Here is a 27,417-nt window from a genome sequence, read left to right as displayed (position 1 = left end):
GCCTGCATGCTGTGACCAGAAACAGTAGAGTAGTGCTCCTTTTTGCTAAACTGTGTGTATTTTAGTTAATTTGTTTGTTTTGGGTTTTTTTTTTTTTTTTGCATTTGAAGGTAGCACTAGAAGGGATTTTATCTGATCAAAAACTACCCCAAGAGCTCTATACATTTTATTTTAGATTTGATATGTTTGACATCAGCGAGGTAACACATATTAATCAACACAGGTGCCCTATTGGATCCCTTGCAGTTTGCCTACAGCACTCTCAGGGTACTCCAGTTTCCTCCCACCTTTCCAAAGATATGATTGTTAGGCTAATTGGCCACTCTAAATTGCCTACAGTTGCAAGAAAAAGTGTATGAACCCTTTGGGATTACGTGGAGTTTTGCATGAATTGGTCATAAAATGTGCTCTGATCTTCATCTAACTCACAATACAAAAACACAGTCTGCTGAGAATAATAGTACACAAACATTATATGTTTTCATGTTTTTATTGAACATAACATGTAAACATTCATAGTGCAGGGTGGAAAAAAGTATGTGAATCCCTAGTTTAATGACTTCTCCAAGAGCTAATTGGAGCTAATTGGAGACCAATCAGTGTGGTAATATTGGATGTGTTGCTGAAAGCTGTCCTGCCCTTTAAAAACACACACACACACACACACCAGTCTTGGGTTTTCTGTTGCAGCACTGTTGCTACTCTCCCTAGGCGTGGTTGTCCTGTAAAGATGACTGCAAGAGCACAGCGCAGAATGCTGAATGAGGTAAAGAAGCATCCTAGAGTGTCAGCTAAAGACTTACAGAAATCTCTGGCACATGCTAACATTTTTGTTGACACATCTACAGTAAGGAAAACATCAAACAAGAATGGAGTACACGGGAGGACACCACAGAGGAAGCCATTGCTGTCCAAAAAAAAAATATCGCAGCACGTTTGAAGTTTGCAAAAGAGCACCTGGATGTTTTGTTTATCTTGAATGGTCAACCCAACACAGAATATCAGCTAGGTTACTGTTATTGGTTTTCCATGGCTGGCTCTCTCCCAAATTGACACGTGAGTAGGATGTACAGAATATGCAGTCTACAATATGTAACTTAATCTGACCCTTACCTACCAAGTGGTCAACTCAACAGCACCGGCTCACATGAACTCCCTCATCCTGTTCTACTGAAACTGTTCAAAACTTCAGATGGCCTTCTGAGAACCAAAACAAGCTCAAGCCTGTATACTGTTGCTCCTTGCCCCTCCTGTTCTGTTTCTGCAGGTATGTATGGGTCATTGTAGCTCGTCTTCTCAGCGAGCACTGCCTGGTCTTAGGTCCATTTTCAGACTCTGTCTGGGGTGGGACTATAGTGAGAATTCACAAGTTTTACTAGGTCTTCGAAGTGGCTGATGTGCCAGCCATAAACTGCTTACGTCTCACTGGGATAACAACAGAAGATCTATATGTAACCAAGAAACATGAAAGGGACAAGAAAAGTTCAGTAACAACATATCTTGGCCCAATTCTCACTTTTTTAAAATGTGTAAAATATTAGTTATTGCATTATTAAAATAAATATACATAGAAGTCACAATTAATTAAACGGGCCTAATGGGTCTTTCTTATGAGAATAGCTTATAATCCATCAACTGTAAGTATTTAAGACAACAAACCACAGCTCAAATTGAACAATGAGGTTAACAAACAACCAAAATTCAATGTTTTTTTTTTATCTGTAGCTTTATTTGCATTGAAAAGAACTAGAGTAGTTGCCCATTGACAACCAGTAAAAATACAAACTGCCAAGGTGTGTATGAGCCCCAATCTTGACCGATGTACAGTCCTTGCCAGTTGCCGCAAGCTGTTTGATGAAATATTTGATACGTCTATATATATATTCTGCTGTTGGATAGCAATCAGGAGCAGTCACTGAGATCCAGTCAATAACTTTTCAAAAGTTAGATGTTACCAAAATTAAACTCTATAACACAATACAGAGCCAGACTCAGATTAAATCTTCAGGAGAATTTGGTGTGTAGAATACATGGAAGGTGACAGTTTAGATTTGCCTGATAACAATAATTCATATTAATAAACTTTATTTTTACAACTTTATGATGTATAAACAGCTATGAGCAACAACCCAATGACAGGACGATGGTTTACCCTTTCAATTTGTCAACCTGCTCTAATCTGAGCCTGGGTTATTGAAAAACAATCAAGTTATAATCACCACAAAAAGACACAAGCTCAAGCTCAAATTATTTATAGTTAATTATTACTGATGTCACCATGCAAGCAAGGTGCAGGGTGTAGACCTGGAAAATGGTAAGACAAAGAGAAAACTAAACAATCAGTTCTAAGTGCAGCAGAAACCTTCAACTGATCAGACTGAACTAATTAACAGCAGGTAAGCAAGAGGAAGGGAGCTGCTGTTACTCCACTACATCTGCTGGGTGGAGTTTCCGTTCCAGGTGTTATTGTCGTCCTCACTGTCCTCCTGAGTCCTTAGCCTGCAGATTTTACCCTCTTTCTTGAAGTCTTTGGACCGCTTCTCCAGTGTGTGCTTGGAGAGTGTTTCTCTGAGTGGACACAAGAGAACACAGCACAACACAGAGTCAGCTTAAAGTGCCCATATTTTGCAAAATCTAATTTTTGTTAATATGGTTCCAGGGTGGATATAGACACACATACTAAAAATGATAGAACTGCAATTCCTGGTTTTGTAGCAAGTCCCTGAAGGGTCCGATCAAAGTTTGCACTCAAAATGACTTATTGTTAAGTCTCAGGGAAACAATCCCTGCTCGGGCTCGGTCCAAACATCAACCACAACAACCTACACTGAACACTCGCAGTCCAACATTGTTTTTCCTGACTGCAGCAGACTCACTCTGCAAACACCAAAACAGTAGCATATCGAATATATGAATGGATACAGCCATCTCTCTTTTTCCTCCCATCCTCTCAGGTTCTGAACAAACTGTGGACTTGTGGTCAAAAACAACTGGTTTAGCACACATTTACATTCTTACATTGCTCCAGAAGGATTTTTTCCCCAATTAGCCTCACTAACAAGTGGCTTTCTTAAGGCTACACATCTGTTTATCCCCAATCCCTTGAGTTCTCTTCGTATTGTGTATGTGGAAGTGGTCTTACTTTCACTATTAAACTTTTTTGTTTCACTTTTTTTCACCATTTGATTTCACCAAACGTTTAAGTGATCACTGATCATGATTATTTATGATTTTTTTCCGACAACATATTTAATTATTGCTTTTGACAATTCTTTACCAAATTTTAGTAGTCTCAGCACTCTCACTTAGATAATAATTGGAGCATTCTAAAACAGATAAACATCTTTTTCATGACCACAAGCTGTGTCTTCTTGTTTAAGAAATGAGAAACTACTTACTGCATCAGTTAGAGTTAAATAACTTGTTGGCAGCTGAAACATAATCATCAATGCAGTAATTATCCAATTGGAGGCAGTTATTTACTCGTATACAATACACTGATCAGCCACAACATTAACATTCAAATTATGTCTGTAGCAGATTGGTGTATGTACAATATGATCAAGTTTTAAGATACCTTAGAGATAAAAAGCTGTCTCTCATAAAAATCCAGTCTTCTTTTTAATAATTTACACTGGGAAAACAACACTCAAAATTCAAACCACATTAAAAATTAGGGGGGTTGGCAATTTACAAACCCTCAGCTGTTTGCAGTGAATAAATCAAACAAGAACAATTTAAACAGCTTTTTCTAAATTGCCCTACTTGTTAATACAATTGTATCTTTATTTATCTGACAAACACAGATAGACAAATATTTTGTAATAATTTAGTATCAAAATGTGTGAATTACGGGACCTAACATACAAACATACACACACAAATTTTGGTAGACAAATTATCATTAAACCTGTAACTAACATGTAGATATAAAAGCTGTATACTTACTTAATCTGACATGAGGTACTTGGGTCTAAATACAAGCGGTCATGGTTGTTTATAAGCATAAATCATTAACTTCCACTTTAGAATCTTTTGGAGGAAAGTTTACAATCCTGCTCTGGGGCTCTAGCTAATGAGGACAGCTCATGTCCCTCACCTCTTTTCCTTGTCCAAAGCTGATGATGTGTTGGAATAAGAGCTTGACTGCTGGGCTGGGCCTCGAGATGCTGCTCCAGTGGGGGGTGGTGATGCAAACAGGAAGGAGCTGAGGAACCTCCATACAGCCAGCAGAGGGTAGAGCAGTGTGCCCAGAATGGCCCAAATACCCCCTCTGGAGGATTGAACCAGTGTGTTGGCAGGATTGGCTGACCGCTATATGGAAAAGTAATCAAATAACATTGATAAAAGAAACATCTTTAAGGAAGCTTCCACAGTTAGAGGCATCAGTGATTTTCCGTAAAGCCAGCCCAGCAGTTTCACAAACCTACTTATTAATGCTAAGCTAACCTAAGTTCTATACTAAGCAGTAAGAAGACCAGGAGGCAGGTACGAATAGTACACAGTACTGGTCTGTCTGTATTACTCAAGGATGACAGGGTGGGAAAGTGACTGAGTAAGACAAAAAAGGTGGACTGTGGTCTACTCACTGGCAGAAGCACGATGGAAGCACTTGGAGCAAGTTCTAGCTCCAACAAAGTCTTATTGAGGTCTTCACTGGTGAACTCGCGTCGAGGGAACATGGTGGCCAGGGAGAAGTTACTAAAGCGATTTCCCACTTCCTGAGATAAGACCAGAATAAAATATTTCACAGTGAATATGCATGGAAAGACAATAAGCTAAAAACATTGCAAACATTTAGCGATTAAGATTTTAAAAGATTTAATTAAAATAGGTCAGAAATCTTAAGATTATATGATTAATACTCCCATTTCTGTGTGATTGTGTGCGATTACTTTTTGGTTTTAGATCACCTTTTCCCCTTTACAAACGAGAACAGCAGTGAAAGTTTGATGGGGGAAACAAACCTGAACAGCAAAGTGCAGAGCCTCGTGCAGTCTGCTCTGTGAAGGGAACTGGTTGGTGAAAGAAGAGCCATCTGGGAGGCGGAACTGTATCCTTGTTGTGGTACTGTGCGCGCGCACACACACACACACACACACACACACGATAAAGAATCTTATTGTAGATCAGACCACATATCTATTGTTATCATTATTATTATTAATTAGTAATATACACTACTATTCTTTCTGTTTCGAATATTTTTTTTTTTTTTTTTTAAAATGTTCTTTACTTAGCTACAATAATTTACAATACTTGTACAACTGGACAGTGTAGTAGTAACATCCCTGCCCTCCATGCAGGAGACTGCGGCTCTAATCCCGACTGTGTACCCACACTTATCCTGCCTTTGCCTTGTACCTTGTTAGTCGATTTGGATAAAAGCGACTGCCAAATGACTAAATATAAATGTAAAATGTGGTGCATAAAGGCAAACTCATAAAAACTTGCTGACTGTCCAGATACTTTGAAAATTGGAAAACTTTTTCCGAGAAAACCTGGGCTGATCAGAAGAGACGGCATCCATTACACTTTAGATGCTGCGTCCCTACGCTCTAAAAATATGGCAGAGTTTATCAGGAGATCTAAACCCTGACATCTCAGACTGGAGCCCAGGACACAGAAACGCAGTCTTACACACCTCTCTGCAGTTTCCTTACAGCCATCAACCCTTCAAAACTACCAAAACTCCATAGAGACAGTGTCTGCTCCCCAACAACCTAAATTATTTATATCAAAAACCAACACAAGAGGAATCATTCATAAGAACTTCATAAGAGGAATGATTCATAAGAACTATAAAAATAAAGAGGACTCCTCTCACCTAACAAAAAAAAAAATAAAACATTAAATGTGGACTGTTAAATATCAGATCTCTCCCGTCTAAATCCGTTAGTAAATGATTTGATAAGTGACCATCAAATTGAATTATTTTATCTTACTAAAATCTGGCTGCAGCAGGATGAATATGAATGAATATCCCCCCCCCCCCCAAAATCATATTATTATTGTGTTCCTAGAAAGACACGGCGTGGAGTGGGGGTGGAGGAGTCACAGCAATCATCCACTCAAGTCTATTAATCAACCCCAGATCTAAACATAGTTTTAATTCCTCTGAGAGCCTCACTCTTAGCCTCTGATCCAAATTGGAAAAATCAAAAACCAGTCCTGTTTGTTATGGTGTACCGTCCGGATTTCTTAGTGCAGATAAAGTCATTATAGTGGGTGACTTTAATATCCATGCAGATGTTGATGACAATCTCCATGAGCCTGGTTATGCTGGGGGTTTCTTCTTCTAAAGGGAGTTTTTTCTCTCCACCGTTGCCTAAAGCTTGCTCAGATGGGATCGTTGGGTTGTCTATGTAATTTTCTATAAAATATACTCTATAAGGTGGTAAACCTTACCCTGTAAAGTGCTTTGAGATTACTTTTGTTGTGATTTGACGCTATCCAACTTAAGCACATGTAAACACACTGGACGTTTTAGCATACAATAAGTTATTTACCAAGTATCTGCTGATAGCTATTGTTAAGAGTGGAATTTAACAATTGACTGAACATTCTCCTGTAATGGTGCCAGCTCAAGAATGTATTCTTTACCTCCTCTCCTTGACTAATGGCTCCTTCCTGGCCTCCTTCTCAGCCTGTCTGGCCTTTAGAAGGGCCTCCTTGGCAGCGTTCTCCTCTTCCTGGGTTTTGGCGTAACGGGCTGCTCTGTCAGCTCGGTCCTGCAGGAAAGTGGGGACAAAGACTTCAAATCAAATTTTTTTTATTATAGCTTATTTTTGGTTAGCAGTAGCTTTCGCCTTGGAACTCTCCCACAGATAACACTTTTGCCCTGTCTCTGTCTTATTTTTGAATCATGAACACTGACCTTAACTGAAGTGTGACATGCTGTTATTTAGATGTTAATGTAGGTTCTTGTAATTACGTTTTCCCACTGAGCCAGAATGGCTTGGACAGCTTTTCACCTTAATAAATAAAATTATCATTTAAAAATAAAAATTTTATTTACTCATCTTCAAAATTTATTATTATTATTATTATTATTCAAGTCATTTACCACTTAAGGGCCATTTACCAACACAGAGGACTGTGTTGATATATGGCACTCAAGTAGAAGATAATGGAAATATTTCCTTAAATTTTCTACTGTGGAATTTTTAAAAAATGTTATAAAATCTGTTCTAACAAATTCAAATGTTCAATTTCAAAACTGTAGGTCAGTAAAAGACAAGTAGAAATAGTTTGGTCTCTGTGGTCTCAATTATTATCAGCAATTATTATCACAATAATTGTGTGTGTGTTTGTGAATATAAAAATATTCGGGCATACTGGCAAGTGACAAAATGCATGAATTTGAACTACACATGCATGAACTACACTACTTATCATTAGCAAACTGTAGTGTACAAAACATTCAACTAGTAGCTTCTCACTTTTGCCAGTGCTGGCAGGTCCTTCCATTGGTCACTAATGGACAATAATTCAGTGAGTAACTTCTTAATTAATGCTAATTTTCTATTTCTACAAGCAGCCTTTGTAAAGTAAGATACTCTTAAATACCCGTGTTAATGGGCAGCTGAACTGAGTGCTTCCATAGCTCAATCTTTACTCTGGGCCTCTTGTCATGCAAATTCCAGAAGCAGGATTCTCGCAATTATAGCATTCATCAATATTTTAAGCATACAAATATTTTTGACCCAGAACCGTTTGTCTTTGCTGTACACTGAAAAAAATTGGGGTTTAAATTAAAAAAGGAAATGGGACAGACGTTCAGAGTTTTTGCTACTGTGTGTTTGGCCTTGTTTCCCCTCCTAAGAAGTGGCTCAGAGACTGCTACTCATTCACTCCCAGCTCCCAGTTCAGGTCCGGGAGGCAGACACGCTCTCCGCATTTAAGACTAGACTTAAAACTTTCCTTTTTCCTAAAGCTTATAGTTAGAAATGGATCAGGTGACTCTGAACCATCTCTTAGTTATGCTGCTATAGGTTAGTCTGCTGGGGGACCTCTACTGATAAACTGAGCTCCTCTCCTCTCTCCTTTCTCATATGTCAATGCAAATGCCACCATTGCATGTCAATAACTTTGTGTCTTCTCTCTCCTGTAGTTGTGTTTCCTCCTCTCTGTCTCCCTATCTGTGTACTTTTCTGCAGGTATCCTCGGCCTGGAGCTGTACATCTCCAGAATCCAGTTGACCTGACCAATGTTCTTGCTGCTTGTTGTTGTCTTTGTTGCCTGTTGTTCTTTTCTCTCTTCTCTTTCCACTCACCCCAACTGATCGAGGCAGATGGCCACCCATTATGAGCCTGGTTCTGCTGGAAGTTTCTTCCTCTAAACAGAGTTTTTCCTCTCCACTGTTGCCTAAAGCTTGCTCAAGTGGTATTGTTGGGTTTTCTGTATCATTTTTTTGTATAATTATTCTCTGTAAGGTCTTAAACCTGACACTGTAAAGTGCCTTCAGATAACGTCTGTTGTGAATTGGCACTATACAAATAAAACTGAATTAAATTTAATTGAATTGAATTCACTGATGCCAATTCCTGATAACCTTCATTTGAAGTACTACTGCTGACTGGATGCTGCATTCTTAATTCAGAAAATCCAACTTAGTTAAACTCAGTTTAAATATTTCCAGACATGTGCTCACCATGACAATATGTCACATATAGGAAAAAAGAGTAATAAGGTCACCTTTATAGTATGTTTATTATCTTGAGGTTTGTAAGATTTAGATTTTTTTTTTTGTAATTCAGTTCAATTAGTTGTATACTTAAAAATCACAACAGATAACATCTTAAGACACTGTATCTTAAGACATCAAGACCTTCGAAAATATTACTGTATATAGAATTATATAGAAAACCCAACAACCCCACTTGAGCAAACCCAAGCGACAATGGAGAAGAAAGTTCTCGGAGAACCAGGCTCAGGGTGGCTAGCCATCTGTCTGGACTAATTGGGGTGAGTGGAACGCGGACAGGGAAAAGAACAGCAGGCAAAAAACAACAACAAGCAGCAAAAACACTGGCCAGGTTGGTAGGACCAGTAACTACCAGAAATATACAGCTCCAAGGATGAGGATAACTGCAGAAAAGTACGGAAAAAGAGGGACAGCGAGAGGAAGCACAATTATGTAAGAGAGGAAAACACAAAGTTAACATGCAATGGTGGTATTTAAATGGATAGATGAGAGAGGAGATCAGTGTATCAGTAGATGTCCCCCAGTAGACTAATCCATTGCAGCATAACAAAGAGATGGTCCAAAGTCACCTAAGCCATTTCTAACCATAAGCTTTATCAAAAAGAAAAGTTTTAAGTCTTGTCTTAATGTAGAGAGGGAGTCTGCCTCCCATTCTACATCTGTAAACTCTAGGAACCACAGGTAGATTATGAAGAAAATATGAAGCTATGAGGTCTTTAAGATATGATTGAGATTTGTATCTTTGTATCTTTGAAAAGGAGATATCCTGATCAAACTCTGAGATTCCTTACAGTATTACTTGAGGCCAATGCTATGTCATCTAAGGTAACAACATGATTAGATGTCATGTCTCTGACATAGTACCATATTTTCCCAGCAAAACATTCTCAGAGTGTGGGTCTACTTGTGGTTCCTTGAGTTTCCAAGTGTAGAATGGGAGGTAGAGCCTTTAGCTATTATACTCCTCTACTGTAGAACCAGTTCCCAGTTCGGATTCAGGAAGTAGGAACCCTATGTACTTTTAAAACTAGACTTAAAACTTTCATTTTTGATAAAGCTTATAGTTACAGCTGGCTCAGGTCCCCTCTGATTTGACAACATAGAAAAAAAAATTGCCATTGTAAATGTAATTTCTTCCACATCATCTGGCATATTAACATGTGCTCTCACTTGATCCACATTTCAAAGAGGATAAAAATGTTGTTACCATGGCAATCTGCTGTTTGACTCTCTCTCTGGCAGCCTTTTCCTCTGCTTTCTCTCTGTTCCTTTCCTCCAGGAGTCGCTTGGTCTTCTCCTCTTCCTGTTTCCTCTTAAAGTCTTGCAGGTCCTTCCCAGTCTTCCGTCGCTCTATTTCCTTTCTAATGTCATTCTAAATTATAAGATATACAAAGGGACAATGAGACTGAAGTAGGCAACATTAAATGTATTTTTGGGATGGAACTGTGAGTATTCCTAAATTACAGGGTAAATACAACATGGCGCCTTGCGGCCAGTAAGAAACAAACAAGACACCAACAACTTTCGTGTTTTATTTCAGGTTTCTTCCCTTGTTTTACCGTCAAAACAAAAAACAAACAAACAAACAAAACACACCTACAAGAATTATTAGGTCATTCTTTCACTCAGATATATTGCTTTTCACATATGCTGGAGGACCAAACTTTAACAGACTTGGAAAATGTCATTGACAACTACTTGAACAAAAGAAATAAGACATCTTTTAAATGTGCTAACAATTGAAATACAGGTCTGTGTCTATGATTCCATCAATAAAAAACTGAACCTACTTATCATCTTCCATGATGAAATAAAAGAACTCAAATCAAGCATGATATTCGCCTATAACTACAGCAAACAATTAGAACAGCCCAACACTTCTCTGAAAACTTCTGTCACCACACTCAAGGAAAGAAGTCGAAGAGCAAAGTGGAACATTACAAACACAAAAAACTAACCAAAATGAAAGGAACTTAAAGGCATACAATAAAGAGTAAATGATCAATTCCCATGTAAGATAACCAATTGAAGATAAATTCTTTATCCTATCATGAAACAGAACAGACAGAACAATAAACGTACAACACTGGTCGTTGACAAATTATACAGATTAACAGCCCTGCAGTGAGTCTAAGATCATGCTGTAGCTCTTCTGACTTGGACTCCTAACAATCACTGACCACTTCATATGACTGCAAGCCCCTCCCATCACCACCATCCAGCTCACGCAATTCACACAGACACAAACACTCTACAAACTAAGAAAAGCTGTGCATTAACTGTGTTTTTTTACAGCTGCTATATTAACTCTGCTGATGTCAGAGCAGTGAAGATTGCCTTCTAATGGTTTCTATGGAGGGAATGACTGTGTGTAAAGTAGTGAAATAGATAAGGAAACAGACAGGCTCATAAAAATATTGGAACAATGATAAGTTGTTCCTTGGCATTTGGCTTCCTCTACACCACCATACATTTAAAATTAAACACTCAACATGGAAGTGAAAACTTTTCTCTGAGTGAAACTCTGAGGATTGATTTAAGGGGTTTAACAGAGGTATGCCATTAACCCCCATTCATGGGGGCTCATAAATAATCAGGTGATGTTCAAGAACAGAAAGACCATTTTAGATTTTGTCAGAAAAAACCTAAACTAACCTGACCAGTTTTAGAATAAAGTTCTTCCAGTCATTAAAATGTAAAAATGACTGCTAATAAAAGTAATTAATAATAGTAAAAAATAGTAAGTAATATTATGAAAAAGGGTATTGGTATTTACTCTTGGCTCAGATTTAGCTAAAGGCTGCAAAGATGATAGGACACTGATTAATAATAATAATACTTTATACTTTATTGATCCCCTTGGGAAAATTGTTGTTGGACGGCTGCCAGACAGTACATATAGACGCTACAACAGGGTTTTGGTGTCTTGTCCAAGGACACCTCAACAGGAAACTAGGAGGAACCAAGTATCGACCCTAGGGTTTGTAGACAACTGCTCTACCACCTGAGCTACTGCCGCCTCACATGGATAATGATCTGAAACATACAGCAAATGATTCTTTTTTTCTCAAGGCAAAGAAAATGGATATTTGTACTGGCTAAATCAGTCAATTTATCTCAACCCAATTTAGATTCCAAAATTAGCAGATTAATCTGCAACAGGTGAGGTTACCTTATTTATCTGAGTAACTCTGCTAATTGTCTAATGGCAAACTTTTGATTCACATGTTGAGTGTTTAATGTCAAATGCATTGTGGCAAATGCAGTCACTCATTCTAAAGTCTGATATAGTGACACAGTGTACTGATAAATCAATTACATGGCCAGTGCCACTGTATTTCTGCCCCTTGACTGAACACCAAAGAAAAATATCAGCTAGTACTTAGTGCTAAAAAAAAAAAAAAGGTTGTCTACTTACCTTTTCTTCTCCCCTCTTTCTTTGTTCTTTTCTCTCCTCCAGTTTCTTAGTTAACCTGACAGGACAATAATCTGTGTATCACTTGATCATTGGTTTTTCAATTTAAAATACAAAATCAAAAAACAGAAAAAACATGTTTTCGTTTCCAAAATCAGTCAATCAATTCCAGGTATGTCAAATTTTAAAATCAGTTATACCCATTATATCTAAAACTGATTAGGTTGTGTGGCATCCAAATTCTTATTCATTGACAGCGCCATGAATTAACAACTTAATACAATATGAAACAGTAATAACTGCAGGAAAATTTGGTTACAGCATTAGCAGAAAGTGATTTGACTCTGTTAACTGTAGAATAAGAAGCAGAAAAATGTATGGCTAAGAATATACTATAAATCAGTGCAGGATTAATGTAGAATGATAATTTTTATTATGGCCTTATTGAATTAGTGTATTTTTTCCCTCTGACAAAAACTACTCTAACTTCTCTGCTGTCAGATAAAAGAGAGGACAGAGAGGAGCAGTTACTCATAAATGCAATTTCCATGATATGTTGATTTAAAATCTAGAGTAGGTAGATTATTTTTCTAATAAAACACTAGTTAATACAGGCTCTTCTCATGGTCACTATTGACAGGTTCTCACCTGATTCTCTGAAGCTAACCTGCTTTGGCACTGGTTAGCCAAGCAGAATCTGTTACCATGGTAATCTTATTCAAATAAAAATTGATACCAGAAAAGCTAAGCAAAGCCCAAAAATAATGGGATACCCCACTAATCTCCCCTTGTGGTACAAGTCTCTGGTTGACAACGACAGCAAAGCTAAAACAAAGTCTGTGTGTTTATTAAACAAAGCTTCTCCTTATCCTAACACTGCATTTTAAAGATACAAATGCCAAGTGTATATCTGACTGATGACAACAACGTGGCCATATTACCCTGACCAGACGGTGACTTCAAATGCTTTAACCCCATCATCAGATGTCATTATGAGGTTGATGGTGACAGCACCACTGTGGAAATATGTTTTGTTACTTGTCTCACACAGACTAGATGTCCTTCCTTGCATGAAAACACTGTGTTTGATGTCACACCTTATGAAAGTTGAAGAGACCCTGTGGTGGCCAATCTATGTGTGAAAATAATGTGTCATGCTCCCTGAACCACACTTATACAATTTGGGCCCGATGAATTCTGGCCAACATTGTCATGTTGGAATATGCCCATTCCAAGAAGAAAAGGGAATGGAAGAAAAAAATCCATTGATAGAATAACCTGTTCATTCAGTATATTCAGGTAGTCAGCTGACCTCATTCTTTGGGCACATAACATTGCTGAACCTAGACCTGACCAGTTTTGATAGTGTAAATAAGAAAACGAACCTTTATATTTATAAATTTTTTCAAATTCTGGTTTTGGAAATGAAAATTGAAAAAAAAAATAAAAAACAAAAACAAGTAATTCTTTCATTTTTTTGTTTTTAAATTGAAAAACAGATTGACAATAATACAATTTTACATTTTCTTGACAAACACAATCCAACAGAGCATGAGAATTTCTATGATTTCTGTTTAATTTTCATAATTTATTACATTCAGAGCAGCTAGAACATTCTCAACTATAGATTGATTGGCTGGTTTAACTTTTTACAGTTCACTGTAAAGTAACATTTTTTTATTTTTATAAGTTTGTCTTTATAGACCACCACAATATATTTGAAATAAAACAATCAAGATGTGATCAGATATTCAGCTTTATTTTAAAAGGTTTTACAAAAATATGGCATTTACCATTTAGGAATTAATAATTTTAAGCAAGCATTTTAAGTATCCCCTGTTTTTTGCGGGCTCAATAATATGTTGACAAAGTGACATAATTGAAAATATAACCATAATTTTTTAATATTGGATGAAACTCCTTCGCAATCAATGACTGGTGATATCCATGGGCTCCAGACTTTAGGTGAATTCTGTCTTTTTGCCTTCAATTTTTTTCTTCAGTAACTGAAAAGCTTGCTCTTTTTGGTTGAGAACAGACGACTGACTCAGCCATTGAAAAAAGTCTCGAGTTGCTTTGTTTAGGTTTAGGGTCATTATCCAACTGCACTGCAAAGTGGTATCTTTTGCACTAAGAGCTCCTTGACATTTATATACATATTATCTGCCAAATGCCAACTCGTATCTACCTTACCTATCACCTGCAGACCTTTTATCTGCTTTATTTGTCAATTGACTGCACCTAATCTCTCAATTGTCAAAGTACTATTGAGCCCCCTGAAAATGCTTAAAATGCAATGCAACATCTTGATTGTTTTATTTAAAATTCATTGTGGCGTAGTTTAAAGGCAAGATTATAAAAACTCTTGTCAGTGTCCAGATCAATACTGATCAAAAGCCTTTTTACAACAAGAATACACATTAACTGGATGTTGTTTGACGTTGCTGCCATTCTACCTACACTGACTTTAAAAAGTATTGGCTTTTTCACCCTTTTATTGACAGAAATTGTAATAAATAAATAAACAAATCATGGTCGATATAAGTTTGTGACTTTAACAAAAAATATTTCAGAAAAATATCTCAATGTCAAAGCTTCTACAAAGTAATGTCAAATAAAAATATCTAGGGTGAAATACTAAGAGAGAGACAGTGCATACAACTTCACCAGTCACAGCTTTATGAGAGAGCGGCAAAGAGAAAACCACTGTTGAAGAATACTTTTGTTAAGTTTGCTTGTGGGAGGCATGTGGGAAACTTCATGGTCAAGTGGAAGAAGGTTCTTTGGTCTGATGAGACCAAGATTGTGCTTTTTGGCAATCAGACAAGTCACTATGTTTGGCAGACACCAAACACTTTACATTACCACAAACACACCATCCCCACCCAATACGACGGTGGCGGCCAGCCCTGGAAGGCTAGTAAAGGTAAAGGATTAAATGAATGCAGCAAAATGCAGGACAATCCTGGAGGTCAATTCAGTCTGCAAGAGAACTACAGTTGAGCTTAAGCAGTTTTGCAAAGAATGGCACAAACTGATTGAGGTAGATCTACTATAACTTGACCTGAAGGGGGGTGAGTATTTATGCAAACACTTATTTCACCTTACATACTTTTATTTAATTGACATTAATTTATAGAAACTTGTTTTCACTTTTGACATTAAAGGTATTTTTCTGAATTTTCTTTTATCGAAGTCGCCAACTTATATTGACCATAATTGAAATGAGAATGTCAACTACAGGGTGAAACATCCAAGGGGATGAATACTTTTTATAGGCAACGTACATAGAAACACATCTTCAGTATCAACACCGAAAATATTTTTCGTCTACGGCATGTGTTATATGTTTACTCCTACCTTTCCACTTTAGCATCCAGGTTTTCTTCACTGTGAGTACACTCACTCGTATGATCTGAAGATGAATTTTCTGCAACAGTCACTATAGCTGGGCTAGCAAGCAATGCTATGTAGAACAGAAACACAAAACCACAGTAGAGTTAGTTTGGCCATATTATGCTTAACCTTGGATTTATGCTGTTCTATTTTGGAGTTCCACTAATTTATGATTTTATGACTTTCAAGATTAAAACATACATGTATATGCATGTAAAATGTGTATAATGCCTCTATGCAAAGTGCCACTTTCATTTCATTTTCATATCTGCACTCTGGACTACATTGCTTATATTGTGTTTTGTTTGCAGCACATCAATGTACACATAGATGTTACGCCGACTTTGTACTCGTGGACTCAGCCTGGGTATTCTCTGAGTTGCCCATTGTTATTATTATTATACTATTTGTGTTCTCACATGCAGCTCACCCAGGTAAAATCTGGATTAGTCAAGCATGTGTGAAAGCAGTCCTACTCTGTTCTGAAAAAAATAAAATAAATTCTGTACATAAAAATAATTAACTGGGAACAGGTCTGTCTTACTGCCAACAATGCAAACCAAACTTCTGCTCTCGTTGACGTAAAAAGACCTTAAAAGAGGGCCCTGGAACTCATGCTCCCAGAGCACCACCCACAGGTACACAGTTAAACACCTTCTCCAAGTACAAAACAAACAAAGCAACAAAGCACAACTGGACTGGTTGGGTGACCTCCCATGAACACTCAAGCACCCTTTAGAGGGTATAAAGGTGGTCCAGTGTTCCATGACGAGACAAAAACTGCATTGTTCCTCCTGAATCAGAGGTACAGCTATCAGCACTCTGACATACCGCCTAGCAGTACCCTTCAACTGCCTCAGGAGTCCCCCAAGCCAACCAGGCCTGATAAGACTCCTACAGCTTGACAGCATTATTACCTTCTAGCGTCCACTATTGGATTAAGGGATGGCCGACATGTCAGCCTTACAGCCACAGCTACGAACAGCCGTGTCAACAATGGAGTTGGAGAACATGGTCCATTAGAATCTAACCTCTTGTTCAAGCTGTCCTAGAGGTAGGAGTTCAATACCCCTCAGATGGGTTTCACCAGACTTTCCCAACAGACCCTCAAAGTGCATTTGTGTCTGCGAAGTCTGTCACGCAACCTCCTCCGCAACCAGATCCAGCTCAGCACCAGGTAATGATTGTTTGACAGCTTAGCCCCTGTTTCGTCCAGAGTGTCCAAGACATATGACAAACTGTGACTAGGTGCAACCAGTGTCAGATGGACTAAAACATAATGTTCCAGAGGTGTTAAATTGTATTTAGTTTAGGGAATTGTGGGGGTTAGTCTGAACTGTCTGTATTACCATATAAGGCCAAAAGCAAAATCTCTGTCTCCCGTTCTCTCTGTATTTTTCTGCAGGTACCCTCAGCCTAGAGCTGTAAATCTCCAGAGTCCAGTTGACCTGTCCTGTGTTTTTGCTGCTTGTTGTTGTCTTTTTGGCCTGCTGTGCTTTTCTCTCTCCTCTTTCCACTCACCCCAACCGGTCAAGGCAGATGGCCACTCATCATGAGCCTGGTTCTGCTGGAGGTTTATTCCTCTAAAGGGAGTTTTTCCTCTCCACTGTTGCATAAAGCTTGCTCAAATGGGATTGTTGGGTTTTCTATATAATTTTTTATACAATTGTACTCTGTAAGGTCTTAAACCTTACACTGTAAAGTGCCTTGAGATGACTTCTGTTGTGAAAAGGAAAACAAGCTGCAGATATACAAACTGTAAACAAAACAGCACTTGGTAGTGTCTGCTTACCTTTTCACACTACTCTCACTTACCAAAGACTTAGAGTTAATAGACATTTCTCTACGAGAATATATCTGGTAAGAAGTTGTAAATGGCACTAAGGTCCATTTAACTTCATGCAGTGATTCACCAATCAGTGTTTCTTTCACCGATAGGTCCATAGCAATTTGCTGAAAAGCTGCGGACAGTGGAACGAATACAGACTACCACTGCCTGCTGGTATAAAGAGTCCTAATGCTTTGTGGCCCAGAATAAGGCTACATGAAGCATCACTGCAAATTTACCCTGATAAATTGAGTGTATAAACTCTTTTTTTTTTTTTTACTTTCCAATCTTAAACAGTGATTGAGCATTTACCTTCTAGTATTAGAATGCAGCATTTCTACCTTTTACTTTCCTGCACAAACTGTGGTCACATTATAAATAATGTCATTAGGCTCACCTAATGGAGAAACCTACCACAGTAGAACATTTTCCTACACAAACTAAGATACAATTTTAAACAGTGCACTTACAAGTTGTCATTGAAAGGTTAATGTGCTCCAGTCTTTTCTCTTTTAAAATTGTTGATATCCTCAATTTGAGAATCATTGATCTAGTGATGTGGAGGTTTCAAGTAATGACCAATGACTTGTCAACGGAACAGAGCATTTTACTCGTTTTTATATGCAGTGTTACAAAAGAAACAAAAAATGTAAACAAAGACAAGTGCTGAACATTTCTTTGTAATGTCACATAATATAGATTTGTCAGTTACTATTAAATAAAAGCACTTCCTTTTTACATCTTACATAATAATACCAAACTGTTACCATTAGCTTGTTTCACATATTTCTTGCACATAACTGATGTAAACAAGGTAAATAATATACTTTTGCCATCTCACTTTCATATTAATTTCAACCCTTACCCATGAACTGCATTACTTAACTAAAAAAATATACAACATCTAGAGCAGTTCCATTTCACATTGCCCATTCTCTATGACAATAATTATTAACTGTGGCAAGATATTTTCTCATCACAATAATGTAAATATGGCTGCATGATCATACACACCATAACACGGACATGTTACATTAGCCCACAGACAGAACAAGCATGGTAGAAAGTAAAACCCAAAGACATGTAGCCAAGCTAAACCGTTGACAATATTGGATTCAAGTGGATCACTAAATAAATTAATAAATTAATCTCAGTTACTGCTGTGAAGGAAATAGACCACTCCTCTTTTGAGGGTACTCAGTTTAGCATTTCTTGTTGTTTAGGCTTATTATTTGTGATCATTTATCCTGTTTGCTTGGCTCTAAAGACTGTACAATGATGTGACAAAACATTGCCGAAGTAGACTTTTGCTGTGTCACTTAGATACAACAAAAATATTGTGACATACTTATCACCTACCACTAACCTGGTTGAGCTACTTGATGTTGGAAGATGCAAGACAACACTTTTTTAACAAATAAAATTAAAAGATAACCACTGGAGGAGTATGAGGGATATATCCAGGCTCACTCACCTGTTGTCGTTTCTGGTGTTGCTGCAGGCTCTGTGGCTTCTGCTGCTGAACTAGTGGGCCCTGCTGGAGCTGAAACTGGAGCTGTAGCAGGTTCTGTGGTTGTACTGTCACACAAGCTACTCTCTACAGGAGAACTTGCCTTTGGTAAAACTGACCCATCGCCAATCTGCTGAAAGTGCATCTGACAGAAAACCAAACAATCATTACTTAGAACACAATATAGCTACAGTAGCTTCAGGGCTTCTGGTTACATGTCTGTATGTACCAGCTGACCTAAAGTTTTATCTTTACAGTTGCATCAAAAAGTGAACAATTTTTAATCTCTTTGTTTTCTGCATTAGGTGGTCATGATATGTGATATGATCTCCACCAAAGTCAAAAATATCAAACAATATTTGCAAACTGAAAACAATAAACACATGCACAATATATAAAGTAATGGTGAAAAAAAGCAAGTGAAAGTCCAACTTTAGACCAGCTGGAGTCAGGTGTTAGCAAACCTGGAGATAAATCAATGAAAAGAGAATAGAGGTGTGGTTAGGAGATAATCTTACTTGTAAAAACACCAAAATAGTGTCAGTGTGCCATTAAAAAGCAATATCAGTTGATGTGAGCAAAAAAGAGAGCTCAGAAGACCAATGATCAAGATTTGCTAATTTGCATGTAGCTGCAAAGAGTTTCAGATAATCTTAAAGATTTTAGATATTCATCAGTCCACAGTTACACAACATACAGCTATAAATAGAGACAATTCAGTACTGTGGCTACTCTCCATAAGTGGGTGCCCAGCCAGGATCACCCAAGAGGCACAACGCAAAATGAGGCAAAAATAACTTTCTGCATGATTCCTAGGAGATTCTCAGAGGCTAAGTAAATATGAGTTCTGGACTGCAAATGTGGAGGGGGAAATTAATTCCCAATTTTGTTAAGATATTACAGGATAATGTCAGGACGGATGTCGTGAAGCTAAAGCTCAGAAATAGCTTCTGTAGCTCGTACCGGGCTCTCCTGTACTCTACTTGATCCCTTGACTTGAAGTCTTCCTGCCTCTTCCTGATTGTTTTATGTCCATGTTAAACCAGAGTTTTTTGTTGGGAGAAACAAGCACAGTTCTGGGTGGGGCACATATAGATGCATATCTTCTTGTCTATTCATCAAATGCTACCATTGTATATCATTAAATTTGTGTCTCCTCTGTCCCATCGTTGTGCTTCCTCCTCTCTGTAGCCTCTTTTAAGATGTTCCAATCTCTGATCTCTAAACAGCCCTGCAAGCTAGCCTATGCACAGTCAGACCAGATGTTAAAAGTTCTCACTGTGACTGGTTTCGCCATGAGCCTTTTGGTGTAAACAGAATTGAGCTTGATTTCTAAATGGTCAGACCTACCAAAATGAGGCTTTTGTTCTGCTGAAAAAGCGTTTCTGATCTTGCTGTAACAGTGGTCGAGTGTTTAGTTTCCTCTAATAGGCAAGTTGATAGTGATACAGTTTAGGTATGTTTTACCTAAGATTGCAATGATTGAAGAATAATAAAAGCAGCATCATAGAATGACCTCAGATATATAACATCTATATTTTGGAGTGGGCCAGTCCGAATCCAGACTTCAAGCCAAGTGAGACACTGTGAATGACCTCAAGAGAGTCATTCATACCAGATATCCAAATAATATGTCCAAGTTGAAGCAGTTCTGTGAGCAAAAATGGTCCAAAATTCCTCCTGGATGCTACTGTTGTCAAAGGTGAGGAATAATAGTAATGTAATAGTAATAGTAATCAGTGTTTCTCTTACTTTTTCCACCAGCACTTTGAATGTTTAATATGTGTGTTAAATAAACAAGAAAGATCATGATTAAAAATATTGTGTTTGTTGATATTTAAATATTCGGTGAAGATCAGATCACATTTCATGACCAGTTTGTGCAAAAGATAAATAAAAAAAAAAAAAGCAGGAAATTGTAAACTATATTTACTTTTCTTGCAACTATATATATTCAAGGCCGTCTTTAGACATGCATGGCAAATCTTGTAAGACAAGTTTAATGCAAAGAGAGAAGGGGGAAACTGTGCATTATTTAAAGAAAATAATTCTGGGTTTGGGAAGAGGAGTTGATGCTAACTAAGTACAAGTACAATTCTGAGTGTTGCCACATTCAGAAGTACTCAATACTGCAATTGCTGCATGTATCAGGAATGGAAAATAAAAGGTGTACAGAGGACTGATAAAATTCTTCAGTGAATGGAGTCACAAACTCCTACTCCTCCTGAAGACCAAGGAGGTGGTAGTGTATTTCCAAACATCTAAATCCTCTCCTCATCCAGTCAGCATTTGTAATGCCAGCCTACACATATCTAGGTATGCACCTGGACACTAAGTGTGACTGGGCACTTCACACAGATGTGCAATATAAATGGGGCAATGTCTTTTCCTCCTAAGGTCATTAGGCATCTGCAGGAAGATGCCACAGATGGTTTACCAAACTACAGTAACAAGTGTGCTGCAGTGTGCTGGGGACGCAAAGTAAAACAGAAGCATAGCGGCTGGACAAGCTGGTACAAAAGGCTTGTTCAGAGACTGGAATGAGGTTGGACTCATGGAGGCTGTGGTGGAGATGTATGTACACCGACCATCCCCTACACAACATCCTGATGGACCAGAGAAGTGGCCATCAGGCTCTACAACAACAACAATCAACAGCAGATGATTACTTACCACTTCCACCATCTTTCTATCTACAAGACTACCTGAATTTCCCTTTGGTGATTAATAAAGTTTATCTCATTTTATCACAATATTAGAATATTCAACACTATTGTTGACCTCTCTAGGAATGGTTATCCAAAGAAGATAACAGCAAGAGAAAGTGTAGAAACCATGCTAGCAGCTAACATTCTCACATGGTATGGTGAAGCTAAATTGTACTGCTTGCCATCTCAGTTAGGCCTTACCTGCTTAACTCTGTCAATTCTTTTCATCAGTTCATCAGCAGACACATTTCCAGCAATGACCTCCAATGGAATTCCATTGTCTCCAATAAAGAAGCTAGAGGGTATGCACACCACTGGATCTTCAAGCAATGGATAGGTTAAGGAACAAGCTTCCAGGAACAGACATAGTGTAGTGCACATGTGTAGTACTAGCAGTTTATACAGTTAATATTGTTCTCTGTTAATATGGTACTCTGTTCCTTTCTTTTACTGTTGTTGTGATGGGTACTGCAAATACAAACCTTTCTTAAGCTGCTTTCATACATGCACTGACACCCTGAACATGTCCGGACATTACTGGGTGGCTGTGGATCAATAGGTAGAGTAGTTGTCTGCCAATCAGGATAGGTGGTTCGATTCCCGGCTGCCACGTCACATGCCAAAGTGTCCTTGGGCGAGATACTGAACCCCAAGTTGCCCCTGGTGAGTCAGACCACCTGCATAGCAGCTCTGCCATCGGTGTGTGAATGTGTGTGTGCTTGTGTGTGCGAATGGGTGAATGAGACGCAGTGTAAAGCACTTTGAGTACCAGCTAGGTAGAAAAGCGCTATATAAGTGCAGACCATTTACTATTTACTTGGGTGAGCTGCATGTGAGAACACAACAGCCGAATTATTCAGGTAGGAGCTTACCCTTAGTACTACCCGAAGTAATTACCCCCTAGTACAAAGTCTGCGTATTGCCAAGTGAGCTCATTTGTGCACACAGCAGGTAACAGTCTGGAGCATTTAGAGTGAGCGTGGAGGAATTTCTTTTCAGCTAGTCAACTCAGCACAACATTGAAAGTTTAGGGGTTGAAAACCAGCTTTCTGTTGTTGGATCGCACTTCTTTCCCTCAGGAAACTAGAGTTATAAACCTAAAGCATCACTTCTAATTATATTACTTGCTCTACAGATGCGCTGTAAACAAAATACAATTAATTTCCGCTGTGTACCTTTTGTGTTACATCATTCCTACTGCACACTCTTCACAGCAACCACTCCCTCCACCCTGAAATTAAACAATTTTCCTGAGCGGGCACATATCAGCCAGACTTTCTCCTACTGTGTATTACATGTGTGAACGCACAAGTCTCTGCAATGTCTGGATCTAATCTTCCAGAGATAGTCCAGTGTGCATATGTGAAAACAGCTTTAGAGATCAGTAATCAGTAACTTCATAATTAAGTTCCTAAGGATAGTAGTACCAAGTACCAATTGTCAACAACAAAAAGATACAGATCTGGGAGAACTGTACACATGTCTCGCTGTGGGAAAAAAGAATGCAGCACAATATGGTGAAACTCCATACTTATTAACACATCTATTATCAAAATGTATGACCTGAAATACCTATCACATATTTTTGCTCCAAATAAATTGCTAGTGTGACTTAATTCATGGAAGTAAATCTAAGTTGGTTCCCTGATATTGGACACTGACATTATAATATACTTAGAGCCAATGTCCAAAGCAAACATTTTTTGGAGACCAGGGCCCATATTTACCAAGTGTCTTAGAATCACTCCTAGGAAGCATGTTGGAAGTGAACTTGAGACTAAAAATACTCCTTCCTCAGAGTTGGACATAAAAGTTATGCAAGAAGCCAACTTTTACTTTCAGCAAAGAGTCACTGTTTTACAACACTCAAAGCCGAAGTACAACCTCTCTTTGTAGTTTGGCCAATAGTTGAGCTTTGTGGTTTAAGACAGTGTAAAACTGGAATGCCAATATCAACGACATTTTCAAGGGCAGTGTTTGTTTATATGAGAAAAACATAGGTAATATTAAAAGCTTTAGTTCGACTTTATATTTATTGCGCACTTAAAAAAAAAAAAAAAAAAACATCAAAGGAACACTTTGAAAACATATCAGATCTCAATAGGAAAACAATCAAGCTGGGTATCTGTACTGATATGGCCTGGGTAATGTGTTAGGAACAACATCTTTAGGTTGATAATGAAAATTATCAACCTAAAGTGGGTTGAAAAATAAAGTGAAAAAATGCATGCCTGACAAGGTTGAGGTATGCTCCTAATGAGATGAAGGATGGTGTCCATAGGGTACTGCCAAGGTTGCATGTGTTGTCATTCACTCTGTCGCCGCTAGACTCGAAAATCAGCATCTAAATGTTTTCATAATCATTACAGGAGGAGACGTTAAGGCCCCACTGGAGATAACTTTGGATTTACTGTATGTAAACGTGAAGGATGGATACATCTCTGCTGCTCTACTCTCGACTCCGTCTACACTCCCATTGTTCAGCAGCAGACAGTGACCACAACAACTGTTAGGAAGGGGTCTCAGGAAGCTATTGAGTCTCTGCAGGTGTGCTCTGATGCCACTGACTGGAAGTGACTGGAAACAGAATGGAGACAAAATCGACTCCATGAAAGACACTAACACAGGGGAGCTGCTTAACAGGAAGAAGAAAGCCTTCCTTGGCGGGAAACAAGGACCAGGTGAAGACGGTTCAGGGGGAGCTAAAAGTAAGAATGAGGGAGAGTAAGGATGCCTACAGGAGGAAGCTGGAGAACCAACTCCAGCATAACAACATAAAGCACGTGTGCCATAATATACTGTATTATATGCATTTCTACTTTACTCAGTATTGCACGTCCACATACAAATGCACAGAATGCTTAAAAGTTTACTGTTTGTTCTCTAGTTTTGACAACTGTGTGCAACTTAAAGTGTGATTTGTTTTGTGTCTTCTTCTGTTAGATGTGTAATTTTCATTTGGTTTTTTTTTCATGTATTATCTTCTGCATGTGTATGTATATGTCTCTCTCTCTCTCTCATCTGGAGCAGTGCATCACTGAGCTACTGGACAGTATAAGGTGCAACCTGATAGAGTCAGATACACCAAAACATATTGTTTTGTATTGCTAGAAGTGTTCTATTGGATTAAGGTCTGGCAACACCAGGCCTTCATTTGTATCAATTCCTTCATTCTCTAGTAACTGCCTGCATACTCTCACCACATAAAACCGACTCGTGCCACAGGAGGAACCGAGGACCCACAGAACCAGCGTAGGATCTGACAATGTGTCCAAGGATTTTATCCCAATACCTAATGACACTCAGGGTGTGGGTATCTAGCATGTAGAGGTCTTTGCAATCCCTTTATGGATATGCCTCCCCAGCAAACTGGTCATGCTTAACAAAATTACAGGCAGCATAACATTCTCAATGGCTTCTCAAGACGCTTTCACATCTGTCACATGTGCTCTCAACTGTGAAAAGCACAGGGCACCAGTGGCGGATGTGCCAATTCTGGCGTTCTATGGCAAATGCCAATCAAGCTCCACAGTGGCAGTAAGCATACTAGAGGACATGGGCGCTCAGGCCACTCTCATGAACTTCTGTTTCTGATTCTGATGTTTGGTCAGATGTTCACACCAGTGGCCTGCTGGAGTCATTTTGTAGGGCTCGGTCAGTGCTCATCCTGTTCCTCCTTCAACATAGAAAGAGATACCGGTCCTGCTGATGGGTTAAAGACCTTCTAAGGCCCTGCCCAGCTCTCCTACAATAACTGCCTGTCTCCCGGAATGTTCTCCATGATATTGAAACTATGCTGGGAGACACAGCAAACCATTTGGCAATGGCATATATTGTGGTGCTATCTTGGAGGAGTTGGACTGCCTATGCAACCTCTGTAGGGTCCAGGTATCGCCTCATACTACCAATATTGACACTGACCCTAGCCAAATGCAAGACATCTTTTCTGAAAAAACAGTCAGAAAAGATGAGGAAGGAAAAAATGTTAGTGGTCTCTACCTGCAAAACTATTGCTTTTTGGGCGGTCATCTCATTGTTGCCCCTCTAGTTCACAAAAGCAGTTGAAACTGAATAATCCCCTCTGCTACTTAAGTGACCAGATTCATTTGTCAGTGGTGACAATTCCATGTTAATAAAAAGTGTGAAGTTAAGATAGTGGTTTTTGTGCACACAACAGGAACAGGTCCAAACAACAGTGTGTGTGTTGGAAACAGCTCTCCTTCCACAGACTTTGCGCACATCTCCTGACCTCTTCTTCACATAGAGTAGATAAGAGTGAATTCCTATGATAACAATTTTGAAAAATTCTTCTTCGTGCTCTTTAAAGTTGGATGAAATAGTTTCAGACTTTCAGAATTTCTAGCCACTTAGGAGTGATTTCTTTCTGTGAGGCACTTTGTAAATACACGCCTTAATTTCCCCAGGAAAATGGTCTAAATTAGATATGCACTTATCAATTAGGTTTTAAGCTTGATTGTCCATGACTGATGACTGGCTAGATCATAATCACAATCAAGGATTAGGACTGACAATTGAAAAATCAGAACTAGGCATCTCCAGGATTTAGGATTTTGTTTTCTTACTGTTTGTAATGTTCCATAATGAATCAATAAAACAAATTGAAGAGATGTAGCAAAAACTGAAGGCTTAATTTGTGAGCATTCTGTGATAACACAGGCAGTTGTTAATAAAAAAAAGGCAAAAGATTTTATTTTTGCTTCGCCCTTTCTAAGCTAGGCTGAAGCCTTGTGGTCTGTGACTTAATTTGGAACTACTACAGTGTGAATGTAATTTAACATACCTCTTGGCATCGACTCTGATGGCCACACAGCAATGGTGTGCTGCCTCAGAGACTTCATCATTCTCCCAGCTAGACATCAGCTGCACTGACTGTTCATCTTCCCCTGATAACATATACAAAAATACGTTGCGTCATTATGTCACAGCTAACTGCCCATATATATAAATTTAGTCTGTCATATAATAGTGTAACAGCTGACAGCCTAACATATATAGCAATATCATGGAATAACACTATATAGTACATAATATAGTGATAACAATGCAATTATCACCTAACTCAAAGTGGTGACGTTTCAAGTTACTTAGGCTAGTATGACCTTAAACCCCTAACATTGTCATTTGTATTAAGTATGAAGCTACTATAATATATTTGTCTCACTGCAACATTTCAGTCGAGTTACATAATTTTACACCATATTTAGATTCAGGATAGGCCTTTCTTTTTGACAGCAGTTTGGCTGTGCTAGGCTAATGGCTACGTACAAAAACTAACCTAGAATGACGCTAGCTGGTTAGCGCATGTGCTAACGGACAAATATAACGTTACCTGTAATGACGACGACAAAGACGAAACTCTTCTGTTTAGCCGAGTTAATGGCATCAGGAATTGATCCCTCAAACCAATGCATGTTTACGAGCTGTGTTTTTTGCTTCCGATTAGGTGACGCTGTAAAGCAGCTAAGATAACTTGCAATAATTCATTAAGCTAGCTTTAAATCAGCCTGTTCCTCCACGGCGCAAGATCACGTGACCGTAGTATTATGCTGCCGTCATGTTATTCTTCTTCGTCTTTTTTTCTTCTTCTTCTAATAAATTCCCGCCCGGTTGCACACAGCGAGGTGCAATGCTGCCCCGCAGAGGAAAGAAATCTACTCAGGTTTTTTTTTTCCAAAGCCAGAATTTCCCTTTTGAAATTATTAAAATATCTATCTATCCAAGGAGTCAAATTATACTGCTGTTTAGGCAGCTGTCCCAATAATGTGTCTGCAAATATTCATATATATATATATATGCGTGCCATAATCAAAGCTAAAGGCGGTCCAACAAAAT

General features: G+C 38.4%; 1 protein-coding gene across 1 annotated transcript; it reads right to left on the bottom strand.

Annotated features, from left to right (window-relative positions):
* Positions 1-896: 896 nt before the first annotated feature.
* ubxn4 (UBX domain protein 4) lies at positions 897-27,138 on the bottom strand. Its single transcript, XM_026375997.1, has 13 exons — positions 26,915-27,138; positions 26,366-26,468; positions 23,023-23,051; positions 21,766-21,884; positions 18,821-19,001; positions 15,483-15,588; positions 12,126-12,180; positions 9,915-10,079; positions 6,604-6,731; positions 4,968-5,070; positions 4,590-4,721; positions 4,100-4,314; positions 897-2,568 (listed from the first exon to the last, which is right to left on the bottom strand). Exons 1-13 carry the CDS (start codon positions 26,994-26,996, stop codon positions 2,430-2,432), a joined length of 1,557 nt encoding a protein of 518 aa, XP_026231782.1. The 5' UTR covers positions 26,997-27,138; the 3' UTR covers positions 897-2,429.
* Between the last annotated feature and the right edge of the window lie 279 nt (positions 27,139-27,417).

Source organism: Anabas testudineus, chromosome 21 (assembly GCF_900324465.2).
Source record: "Anabas testudineus chromosome 21, fAnaTes1.2, whole genome shotgun sequence".
NCBI lineage: Eukaryota > Metazoa > Chordata > Actinopteri > Anabantiformes > Anabantidae > Anabas > Anabas testudineus.
Note: the sequence above shows the minus strand (reverse complement) of the source record. Positions and strands in the feature narration are given on the sequence as shown.